The following is a 12,569-nucleotide window of genomic DNA, read 5'->3' as shown; positions in this document are numbered from 1 at the left end:
ATTGGTGTTTGAACTGTCAAAAGGCATTCAGCGACAAACTTCAAATCCCATTTCACCGTATAATTACTTTGTATAACAAGTAAAGTTAAAAACAAAACCATTAACCAGGCCATTGCAGGAAACATTGCTGCTATTGCCATTCCAAGCAAAGCACAGTTAAAGTATTACTTGCTAAAATAAAACACAGAGGTGGATAACAAGTAGAGATGCAGCACTTTTATTTGAACCAAAACTTGTAATTGAATATTATTACTGAGGTCCAGGGTGGACTTATCATAAAAACATGTAGAAATTCTTTGTTGATAAACTAAACTGGATGCTCCTGCAACCGATGGTGGTGGTTCTGCACCTCCGTTGTCGTTTCTCTCTCTAGTTGTTTCCTTGCAGAGCTTCGGCCATGAAAAGCTTCCCGAGGTTCTGCGCGGTGAATTCCTTCACATTCTGGCAGTAGTTGTTAACTTGCCCTGTTGGAGAGCAGACACATTAATTCACACAAACCCACACCCCACTGAAAAAAATCTGAACATATGTGCACCCGTGTGCATGTGTACAGACACGGAGAGACAAGTGGTGAAAGAAAACAGCGGTACAGAACCGTGCTGACTGTGTGGGGAACAGAGCAGCGGGATGGGGATGTTGTCAGAAGGCGGGGGGCTGAACAGTATGAAACCGCGGGGAGAGGGGCGGTCGGGTTAGAGATTGAGCCAATAAACTTTAAATTAATGTAATTTCAAGATAATGGTGAGGATAATTGCGAAACAGAACCTGAGCTCCTGTTAGGGGAGCAGAAGTGGCTGATGGGATTTGGGGAGCGGGTGCACACTGGTGTTGATGACAAAAGCTGGAAGTGTGCAGAGGTTTTGTGTGTGTGTGTTTGTGTGTGTGCATACCTGCAATAAGCAGGTTATCCATTCGTGGTGGCTGCTGGGGGGGCTTGAACATTTTGGTAATGTCCTCCTCAGGCAGCGGGGGCTCGCCTCGGCTCTGTCGCTGGACGTTCTCCTGCTGCCGCCTCTGCTGGTACTGGAGGGAAAGGCCCAGAAATACGGTGGAATTAGTGAAGGCACACAAAGGGAGGGCAGAGAAAAGGCAAACAAATGGCATAGAGAGAAGATAATGTGAAGACACAGCAGACAGGATTGATACCAGCCAGTTAGAGCACGCAATGACAAGGGAGACAATGACGAAAGAAATAAAGCGTGAGGAAAGGCAGGCGGGAACAGGAAAATGCAAAAAAGAAAAAAAAAAGCACACGACACGACATACAGTTAGAGCAATACAGAAAACACAAAGTAAGGAAGTGAGATGTGGAGGAGCCGTGGTGAAAACAGAGATGGGAAGACAGAAGAGTTATGAGTGCTAACAGGAATGGAGTGATTGGTGGTGGGTTGACAGTAAATCAGTGAGGTGCTGTGTCTCTAGAGATCTTAAAAGCCTTGTTAATTTGGCAAGATGTAGAAAAGACCGACACATTCTGGTTTAAGCAAGGTTGTAGGAGACAAAGAAGGCAACTGGTGTGGGAGGCAAGCATCCCACACGGCAGCAGTACGGGTTCCTGATATAAACAACAGCAGTGGAAAAATACAACTATTTGATCCCCCCCTCCTGACAGTGTCACAGCATGACTCTGCATAACAAAAATACTAATGTGGAAAACTTTTGCACCTGTGTTTCCCTTCCATATAATGTATACTGTTGTTATGACAGCACCCCAACCCTTTAAGTTTATGCATCATGTGTGAGGTCTTGATGTGAAACAACCTGTCCCAGCGGTGATCTCTCAGACCCTTCTGTACTCTGCTTTGCTTATTTTACCCTCACAAGACGCATCACCACCGTGCGCTGCTGGGAACGCTGCGTCTTATGCTGGGGATGATGCGTTGACAGTTTAGGTATCAACAGACAAGAGGTTGCCATGGAGCCGGGTCCGAACAATCTGAAAGCTGGACTAAATTTGCTTAACGGCAGCTTCCAGTTGCTGTCAATATCATGGTTGTATCTAATCTCTAATATCTAAAGCCTCCAAACAGATGTGGTATCACCTCTTTTCAATAGAAATGCTTATCAAATGTAAATTGACCTACAGATTAAAATCTGAGAATCAATTATTATTGATTACCATCATCCACAATACAGTAGGCCATACTATATTGAATATTTATTGATGCACCAAGTGAAAATGCAGCATTTCTTCTTAGTCTATCTTTGAAGCATTCAGATAAATTCATTTTGCTTTCAGTAACTGTATAGAGGTTGCCATGACAATATGATATTTTGAGCTCTTATCAAATGGCAGTGCATCGTGTTGCTGCTTGTGCTGATGTTCACACTATCTTTGGGTCTGTTTGTGTTGAAACACAATTTTGGATGAGGTTTAATCATCTTTTGGCGCCCAAAAAAATTGACATGCCTCACTCAACTTATCTTTGGCACACTGACCCAGACATCATGCCCTTTTCCCTCCTTCCCATGGACATCTGTTTGGCAGTGCACTCTTCAGCTAACTTGGCTGGCCTTTTATGCGTTTCTTTAAAAGCAACAGTGACTGTATGTCTCAGAAACAATGCTGCTGAGTCTTATTTGTGGCTGAATTGTATAATAAATTGTGTTTCCTCAGTTCAGCAGATTAACACACTGCACCACAGCTAATCTACAACACAGCACCGCCGGCTTCTTTGAATGTGGATGAATCAGGGAAAGTGAGACATGCGTTTTGTCACAAATGACTCACTCCATACTAAAACTATATATAGCGGTGAGTTTGCCATTTTTATGTTGCTGTCTGAATACACAATGAGGCTCATAACTGGAGCGTAGAATATATATACACATAGTCTGGAACAGATGGTCACTAACTTTGCAAATAGAAAAAAACAGTAATCCAAAACCCAAATCTGTCAAGTAAATGCAGATACTACTTGGAGATATTTTGAAGTTTGTCTAAGAGTCTTTTTCACTGTTAGAACTTGAGATTGAGTAAACTATATGTGCTATGGTGCAAAAGGAAAATGATTAGCGTAATGTGAACAGAGCAGAAAGTCATGACACAACAAGCTCTAATTAAATTATCCGACAACTATTACATCTTTCACACTGCACAAAACATGACCTGGGTGGTGTCCAAAGGTATTTTGCCGCGATGATCAACATGCTTCATTGTGCTCTACATACAACTCCCCGATTGTCAGCAGGGGTTTGTGAATGCAAGAGCGATTTTGGACACAGGCGTGGGTTTCCCGTCATGAACGCCGGTTTGGCTTGCAGACTGTCGAAGAATCTGCCACTTACCAAATTCGAAGGGATACAAAAGAAAAATTGGGTCCTCTCTGCAAAATGCCTTTTTGCAACTTTCTATGATGATTAATAAGGTTCCATTTGTCCTGGAAGCAGCAGGGTCAATAGCACAAGATTACTAGGAGCACGGACTGTAGATGTCTGAAAGGTTTAATAGAGGCCCGCTTTCTTTTTCTCTGTGAGTGCTATTTGTTCATGATGGAGAATCGTGTGAAACATGGAAAAAACTGACACCATTAAAGGGGTTGTCTGCGTGATATTGAATGTGAGCTTGAGTGTGTGTGTGTGTGTGTGTGTTTGGGCTAAGGCTCGGAGGCTGAGATGATGAGAAGGTCAGCTCAGAGAGGATGATGGATCGTACTGGTGTACAGATGTGGGGGCACGGCCTCGGATGAAACCTACATAGGTGAGCATTTACTCCGTGTGCATGTGGAGCACTTCTTATGGGCACGGATACGCGTCTGCTGTGAGTCTGCCCAACATGTACGAGCCCAGATACGACTTTAGTCACTGTCAAACAAGATGATGATGGTGACTCAACCTGGATCTCAATTCCACTTGAGATGAATACGATGAATTATTTAGCTCTGTAAATGTAGGTGTATGTTTGTGTGCACATCAGTGAGTCACTTCATGCTGCTCCCCCCACATTTCTGAATAATGTGTGTGTGTGATGTTTGTGATTCCTTATGTGCTGGATTTTAATGATGCTCTGGGTCGTGGGTGCAGTTGCAGCTTCTATGAGGTTGGCTATTATTCTGTTGTGGTCAAGTGTGTTTAGTTGGTGAGTGCACTCTTACTGCATATTTGTGTTTCGCAAAGAATAATAGCTGTTCCTTTTAACTCAAGTCCGTGGCTACTCGTAAACAGAGCCCACTAACGAACACCACATTTGAGTCCGGCTCTCCTTCCGTACCAGTGATATGTGACACAACCTGCAGCATCTACCCTCCCAAACCTACTTTCTGTCACATAATGCTAAATTAATGAGTGTGATGCAGAGGCGGCTCTGAAGGCGATGAAAACGACTTCTTCCTGAGATGGACAAGAATCTGAAATCAAAGTGTGCATATCTGCAGTGGGTACACATCGGTAATTAGAGTGAGGAGAGGAATAGTAATATGACAGATATTACAAGAGTAACATCAGTCGCCCTAACCTCAGTATAAATTCAACACAACAAAAACGGCTTCTAAACCCGTGTCTGTGCTTAACATTACAATCACAGATGCTGGTGGTTTTTCGTTTCCCTCTCATTTACATTTTCTAGTTTGTGCAGCTTCTTTTACTAAATCCCTAAGCAATGCACTGGAGAGGATTCTCTAACTCTGAAAATCCGATACTATGAGTCTCATTTTGTCCAGGAAAGCCACAAGTGTCTTTAATACTGATAGAAAAAAAAGTTGAAATGTCAAAATGGAGTAGCTCCTTTTAAACGAATGAATTAGCAGAGCTTTTCTTCTGTCACGGTCGAGCCTCTGTGAATGTGACTTTAGATGTTTTAACACGAAGGACCAATATAAATACAAATGAATCTGACTGTCGGAGCGAAAAAAAAACCCAAATGTTTTTATTAACAAAAAAGTATTGTTCAGCCCCCTTTCGTTTTTCACAGTATTGCAGCATCCGAAGCAAAGATGAAAATAAATTAGAAGTAGATTTTCAAGCCTTTCATGAAAGGTTGTCACTACCGTAGACAGCTTTTCAATTGCCATTTTTCAGCAGGTGCATTGCGTGGTACAGTCTTTGTTGTGAAATTCTGTGTAGTTGCCATCTTTTAACGGTGCTTTGATGCAAATTCACCATCATGTCACTAAAACTGTCACAATTAACCACACAGTCAGACCATCAATCTCAAAGGACCCACATTCTGCAACCTTTGATCCCTTGTAAAGTTGAGCAGCACAATCGAGCCGTTTTACCCCGACCGCAACTCAAAACTCCCGTGGTCGCGTAGATTGTGCAGCTTAAATCTTCTATTTTCTGTTCAGATCTGTCATCCTACAACTAGACTTAACTAACGTCCTCTGTACTTTAGTCCAGTGTATTTTGTTCCCTATAAAGTCCAAACGATTCCCTGAAGTCTGATTTGACGGTGCCCTGTAAACCTGTCAGCTCTGGTTATTGACATGTATTTGTTTTTGCCCAGCCAGCAAACAACCATGACGTAAATGTGATTGGCATTAAATTGAAATGACATTTCAAAAAACTATGACTTGATGTTCTTTTTTTCTTTAGAGAAAGTCAATGTTTAAATGGAGGATTTGACGTGGTGGCATATGTTCACTGTAAAAACAGCCCCTTGGAAGTGAGCAGAATATTCCCAACTCTAGTCAAAATTGCAAATACCTTTGCCAATAGTGTAGGAAAAAGTTTCCTGGCTAGAATTCTCAAAACTAGCAAAACAGCCAAGATCAGTTTTCTAGTTTTCTTTTACTTTCGTGGAAATTAGTTTTTGCAGTGTTGGTCAGACGTTGAACTTTAAACATGCTCATCGTCTTTCAATGAAGTATGAATGCATCTATGAAAGATGAAGAATGATACATAATGCATGAATAGTACCTGAGCCTACCGTACTTTAAAAACAAAAAAGAAAGTCACACTTTATTTCTTCCTCCCCAGGACACAGAGGTATAACAGACCAGATGACGACCCTCGCTGCAGGGTGAACTGCTCCATGTCAATCAAACCTTCAGCTCCAGAGTTAAAAACATTTTAGCAGCCATCAGTCGCATCCTGCTCCTTCATAAATGTCAATCATCAGCAATATGGAAACCCGAACAGATGTGAGGTGATTCTAAATAATTATAATAATAGTAGTACTTGCAATTCTTCTGTAAATAAACCTTTCCCACACCTGGTCAGGACATCAATACGGATGTTTGTGTATGCGCATACATTTGTGTAGATTTTACTCGTGTTGTTGACGCCGTGGTCACTGCCACAGATCCCCAGTGGGAAGATGTATTTTAAAGTTGGAGCCGGGAGGCTTGAACACGTGGGAGTGTTTGTGTTTCTGTTGATCGTACCGTTTGCCTGCTGTGATTATGTAGAGCTACAACTTGTTGTGTCCACATCCCACAGACATGTACTTGGTGTTTTCCTGTTGAGAATGTGGCTGTAGGTGCATGTGTTTGTGAAAGCTGTGTGTGTGCATATGAACACTGGTGAGAAGAACCGACTGCTGCTCTCGCTAGCTCATTGTGTAGGTGGTAAAGAACCTGAAAGTCTGCGCGCAACAATAGTTAGTTACCTGGTGCTTCTGCTGCTGCTGCTTACTCAGGTTGCGGCTGTAGGTGTTAAATTTGACGATCTCTTGGCTCATGTCATCCACTCTGTCCATCAGAAGCTGAAGGCTCTTCTCCAAGTGGTTGCTGCAACACAATTTACAGCATTTTAGTAAAAAAATAAAGGTTTTGTTAGCATGCATTAACAGCACAATTTGCATTCCACTAAGCCTAACTTAAGAAATAATACTGATCCTCATTCCATTTTAATGTGATTTTAATCAAGTCATTTAAAAAAACATGCAGCGGGCTGTGTTTAAATACAGCATTTACTTTCAAAGCAATTTGCAGCAATTTAGTCACATAAAGGAAATGATTCGTGTGATGTTTTTTTTAATCATCATGGGTCAGAGTCTTGCACGAAGAGTCTTGCACACCTTAACATGTGGACAGTGGGGAATCGAGCGTCATGGAAGCAAAAAGGCCTGCATGGTAAACAGTTGGATCCGTTATCGCTTAATTTTTAACCTTAACATTTTGCCAAACAGTTTTCAATAAACCAATGTGCCATATTTGTTGGCCGGCCTGCAGCCGTGCTTTGCCAATTTGCAAGCTGAAATGACAATTTGGGTTTATTAAGAGAACCTGAGTAAAGCCAGGAAATATATGCATTTTAAATACACAATTAGCAATAAACTAAAAGAAATGAGCCTGATCGATAGTGTTAAATTAGCTCTGCAGCATATGGTGACTTGCTGAGTCCTGATCATTCATCATCAGGCCAAATCTATTAGAACCAAGTACAAATGCAAAATGATGCTATTATTATAAAGTTTTTAAATACAAATAACACAATGACACCAAGGCCTTTCCAGGTCAAACGTCTTGAAGACAGAATAGTTTCTCCTCATTAAGTCAACTGTACTCAGATGAAGTCAAAAAGTGAAGAGGGAGAAGTCTAAGCTCAGAGATGCCGATTTTAAGCCTTGCTGCTGCAGCCTGCGGTGCGTTTCTCCATCTCTTCTCCCCTAAAATCCAAATTCAACAACAATCGCACATGCTGCTCTTGTTCATTCATACAGACGTACATCAAGAAAGTCTGATCCTGCAGCGTCAGAGCAGTCAGACCTCAGGAATTTCAGTTTGCTTTATTACTTCCCTCGTTTTCTCCAAACACTGGCACACTGACAACACTCCAAACACTGGCACCACCAGCATTCCTGTTCTCCTCCTCCCATGAGCCTCATTTTCTTAACAGGATGTCTCACTCCCAACTTTACTTCAACCTTGACAAGACTGCAGTGCTCTACTTCAAGGAGTACCCCCCTTATTTTTCTCTGTTGGATGATGATGATTCTTTTTTTGTTAAAGCCAAAAATATTATACTTAATGTTTTGAAACAGATTGGCAAAATAGTAAATGAATACTTACTATTAAAATGCTGATACAATAAAACACTAAGCATGTTCAACGCTGCCTGTCGTCACCCACATTTCTCCCACCATCTCCTCTCTCACGTCAATTCTTAACAAAGCCCCTTTGTTGTACATTTTTTCTTCCCCGTTATCACAATTAGCGTTACACAGCGAGCCAGGAGCACTAACTGATAAGTGGCCTGGTGGCACCAGCCGTTAACATCACACATTAACCATCAGTGAGTGAGTTTAACACTTGCAAGTTGTCTAATAAGATCAGAGCATCTGCGTTTCAGCAGCATTACGGTGTAAACTGACTAAATTTCAGTTCATTGCTTTTTTTTCTTTTTAATGGATGCGATTTTTAAATGGTAAATGCCATAATTTTGTGGAAATATGAAAGTCTGCAGTTTGATTTTCTTTACTTTAAATGGTGTATAAAAGGCAAAAATCATACAAATCTGTCAATCGTGGAGTTTCTCATTAGCATGTAAATATACTGATCTGCTGCATCTGCATTGAGATTTTCTCATTTCAACCTATAGAATGAGTCTAAAAAAAATTCCTCCTTTTATTTATGTTTGAAATGCATCTCCACAACTCCTCAGGACTCGCCCTGCTGCAGGCATCGCCTTAATCAGATTTACATGCAAACATACAAAAACACACTGAGATAATTCTTTAACTAACCGCAGGCATGCATATAATTTATACGAACACAGGTGATGAGGATTTATAATGCCGTGGTTCCCACATGCCTCGATTATCTTTAATCATATCCGAGTGCCGCACCTGCACGAGGTGCGTGTTAATTTATGTGATCAAATTATGGCTGCCGGTTTCCATTGTGCTGGTGATTTTTAGACACACGACATGTAGACGAATAAGGTCCATATATCCTACTTTAAGATTTCAGTTTCATATTTTGAAGCATGTTACGAAAAGCACGCGTTTGGCAACTCTTGACAGTGTTTTCTATAATCTGAAGCGTTTCCAGTCCAGTCATGTTTGGCCGTGTGATCAGTTTGTCATTCTTCCAATGTAAACATGAAAACTGATGGCCCAGGACCAAATCTCAGCAAAACACTTCCCTGCCGAGTCCCTCTGACTGTGTCAGAATTGATTCTCTCTGACGAAAGTCCATTTAGAGCCATTTCATCAAAGCAATATGGTGGCTAATGTGTGTGGTGTGCATGCATAATATAAGCTGAGGGAAATCATTTAGCCAGAGAAACTGCCTTCAAAACATCTGTCGTTTACGTTATAGATGTAAGGACTAGACGTGTGTGAGAGAGTGTGTATAGGGACAGTTGAATTTCAACTCTTGCCATGGACTTTATGAGATTTTATTTGTCTGTTAGATGAGTTAAAAACCTGAAGGTTGGATATGATCTGTGGTAGTAAAGGCAACAACTTTGAATGGAGTCCTTTTTTTTTGTTTTTATGGGACTGAGATCGGGATCCAGGCATTTGCTATTCAGCTTGAATAAATTCCGCTTTAATTAATAATTTAATTTTGCTGCCCGAGTTTTCTAGCTCTTTCATTGTGTTAGGGAAGGTTAAGGCATTTGTAAGCTTTACGATCAACATTGTGTTAGAAATCAAGTCTATCTAGGGATTTTCTATCATTACAGATACAGTTTTAAGGTCATTTTCAACCACAGCCAATTTATTCTACTGCAGGACTGTGTGCAGAAGTTCATATTCATAGGAGACGATAGAGGACACTCTAAACTAGTTCAATGTGTGAACAAAAATTGGCTGACACACAGTAAATTGAAGGTTCAGAGGGGAGTTGTTCAACAAAGCTGCCAAGAAAATTACTCCCATTTTCACAATAAGTGTTTTATTCTGATGGAGTATTTAACTGATAGACTGGGGCACCAAACAGATTGCTGGCTTGCCTCTAGTGTTGAATAATTAGTTTCAAAGAAGACATGAAATGTCTTATACCTGGGTCTCAACATACTATGATAGCTTTATCTGGGGTGAATTGCATTCGAGTTAAAAAATAAAATAAAATCCATCTATCCATATCAACTGGGGCACATTTTCAAAACCTCATGCAACACAGAAGCCTATAAAAATGTATTTGAAATCTTAATCCATCTGTCCTAACACACAATCATTCTAGCAAAAGAGGTGAAAGTGTCAGAGCAGGAACTATTACAAGCTTTTGTTGAAGAACCGTCTCCTCAAAGTCATTTCTGAAGATCAAGCTGGTCATTTTTCTCCCTACAGAATATTCAGTTCTCAATAACAATAATAATGATAACATTTCTATAGCTGCTTTCTCCATGATCCCAATTCTCTCATATCTCTCTGCGCTCTTTCTTTTACTATCAACACACCACAAGGGACTCGGCAGCAGAGAAATCCACTGTGGCATTTAAGACTAGGCTCCCCCTCCGGAAAGGTCTGTAACTATGAACAGTTGGGGAACTTCGGCTGAATCAGCCTTAACGGTAAAACCACTGATGGATATCGGTATACTCAGTTAATCAAGGGAACATGTTTGCTAACCTCTTAATTCCAATAGACGCAGTAGGTGGGATACATAAAACCTTTTTTATTTGAACAGGCTGCGCTTTCTTTTCCCACAACTTCATGCGCACATCCAGTGTAGTTTGTGAGTGAAAATACTGAGGCATTTCAAGGCCGGGGGAAAAGGCTACACAGATAAATTTACATTCATACAATCCATCACCATGATCAACATCATCATCTGTAGTAAGAACAACCCTGCTTGCTGGAGTGAAACTGTACTCGCTCAGCCTTACACACACAGATGACAGTGACAAATGGGGCTGCAGATTGGAAAATGAGACAAAGGGAAAAACATTAAACAAAACCCATTATCGTTTACTTTTTTGAAGAGGTGGGAATGAGTAGAAAAGGGTGAGGCTGTCAGCTGAGGATTCAGAGAGATGGACAACAATCCCATGGAAAGAGCGCTCGACAGAAATCTGACAACTTCAGAAAACAATTTCATCCTGGACAACATCTCATGGGCAGTCTTGTCAGGAAGCCTTTGGGGAGCGTCTTTCTGCTACGCTCGCTTTTAGGATGATATCTGGAGCTACGTTTGAGCTTCAGAGCAGTTATTTTAAAAACTGTCGAGTTACTGCACAGCTTGAATGTTGCATGCACATTCTGAAGAGCTCTATATATATACACACACACACACACACACACACACTCTTCAGGTCTTGGATTACTCGTATTAGAGCACACAAATGAGAATAAAATCAACTCCTGATGTGATTCTCTGCATTGTACAAGTAAGTGCAATTTACTTTGCGAGGGAAGAGTGTGTAAATCAGCACTTTAAGTCATTTTTTTGTGCTAATTTTTCACACCTGCCCCAGGGAAGCTTTTTGATTAGCAGCTTCACAGCTGTTGCTCCATTTGCACTGGTTTATCTCCATAAATGATTGCTAATAAATTCTCTCGAGATGCCGAGTGCCTCCGAGATATGAATGCAAGACTTAAATGCGAGGCAGAGTCGTTATCGAGGGATGATCTTTGTTAAAAATTGTACTTATGACTTATGTTTGTTTGTTATTTTAAGGCACATTTTTGATTGAATATGATGTGACAATTAGACTGGGAATTTGCTGCGACTGATTTATAATTTGAGTGTCTCACTCAAACATTCTGTACAACCCCAAAGGCAAATGTTTTTGAAGTGACAAAGAGGTCAAACGTGTCTAAGAAGCTATTTAAGTAGATTACTACTCTGAACCAAAACAAAAAAAAAATCCTACTTTGCAAAGATGAATAAATACAGAAAATGTTCAAATGCCGCAAAAAAAACTAAAAGCAACCATTAATGGACAAGTGAAAATCATCAAAATATGAAACTACAACTGAAAAAGTATTTATTCTACTCTCATTACTTTCTACGCAGCCAGTCTCATAACTTAAGCTTGTGTACTACAGAACTCCATTATCCTCTAAAACGATTAAAAGCACATAAAAAATGAGCCCCGGTGTTTCAGCAGGTGGCCCAATCCTTCATTAAGTCAGACTGCATAGTTTGTGGCGGTGAGGTTGCTGTAGTTGTTTATATGACAGTGCAGATGCTCCGGCGCTGACCCCGTCCTCACGGCTACTGTCAGCTGCATAATAAACTGTGCTGAAGTGATCTTTGTCCACCCCAGGAGCTGAACTTATCTAATGACAACTTGGTAAATAAACTAACATAAATACCACAACAGGGAAAGGAACAAAAATGCAACGGTGAGCATTAACTTTTCAGAAATTGAAAATGAAGTTGTATTTATTAGTTTTTGCTGCCGTTTCAGAGAAAGCCCTACCGAGCCGTGATCATTATCCTGAAGGAATGTGCCATCCAGAGTATAAATAGACCTCTTATCTATTTTAGATGAAGATGTATAAGCTTTTGGCTGCACAGACAACGGCTCCATGAACTCATTGTTGCATTTGGACCTTCATGAATTATTTGCAACAATAATAAAAAAGTAAAATCGTCTGTGGAAAAGAACCTAAACCTCAGACACACAGTGATGTAATGTGAGTCACATTGCTCCTTCGGCTGTTGTCGGAGTGCAGGGCTTGTTCTGGAGGGTTACGGCTAAGCATACAGCAGGATACACCAATAGATTTGCTT

General features: G+C 40.7%; 1 protein-coding gene across 1 annotated transcript in view; it reads right to left on the bottom strand.

Annotated features, from left to right (window-relative positions):
- Positions 1-201: 201 nt before the first annotated feature.
- LOC133426429 (eukaryotic translation initiation factor 3 subunit H) overlaps positions 202-12,569 on the bottom strand; it is a 64,202-nt gene continuing 51,834 nt past the window's right edge. The window contains exons 6-8 of the mRNA XM_061716380.1: positions 6,548-6,668; positions 891-1,023; positions 202-464 (exon numbers count right to left, since the gene is read on the bottom strand). Of these exons, the coding sequence (XP_061572364.1) occupies positions 370-464; positions 891-1,023; positions 6,548-6,668 (349 nt within the window). The 3' untranslated portion in view covers positions 202-369. The remainder of the gene's footprint in view (positions 465-890; positions 1,024-6,547; positions 6,669-12,569) is intronic.

Source organism: Cololabis saira, chromosome 3 (assembly GCF_033807715.1).
Source record: "Cololabis saira isolate AMF1-May2022 chromosome 3, fColSai1.1, whole genome shotgun sequence".
NCBI classification, from domain to species: domain Eukaryota; kingdom Metazoa; phylum Chordata; class Actinopteri; order Beloniformes; family Belonidae; genus Cololabis; species Cololabis saira.
Note: the sequence above shows the minus strand (reverse complement) of the source record. Positions and strands in the feature narration are given on the sequence as shown.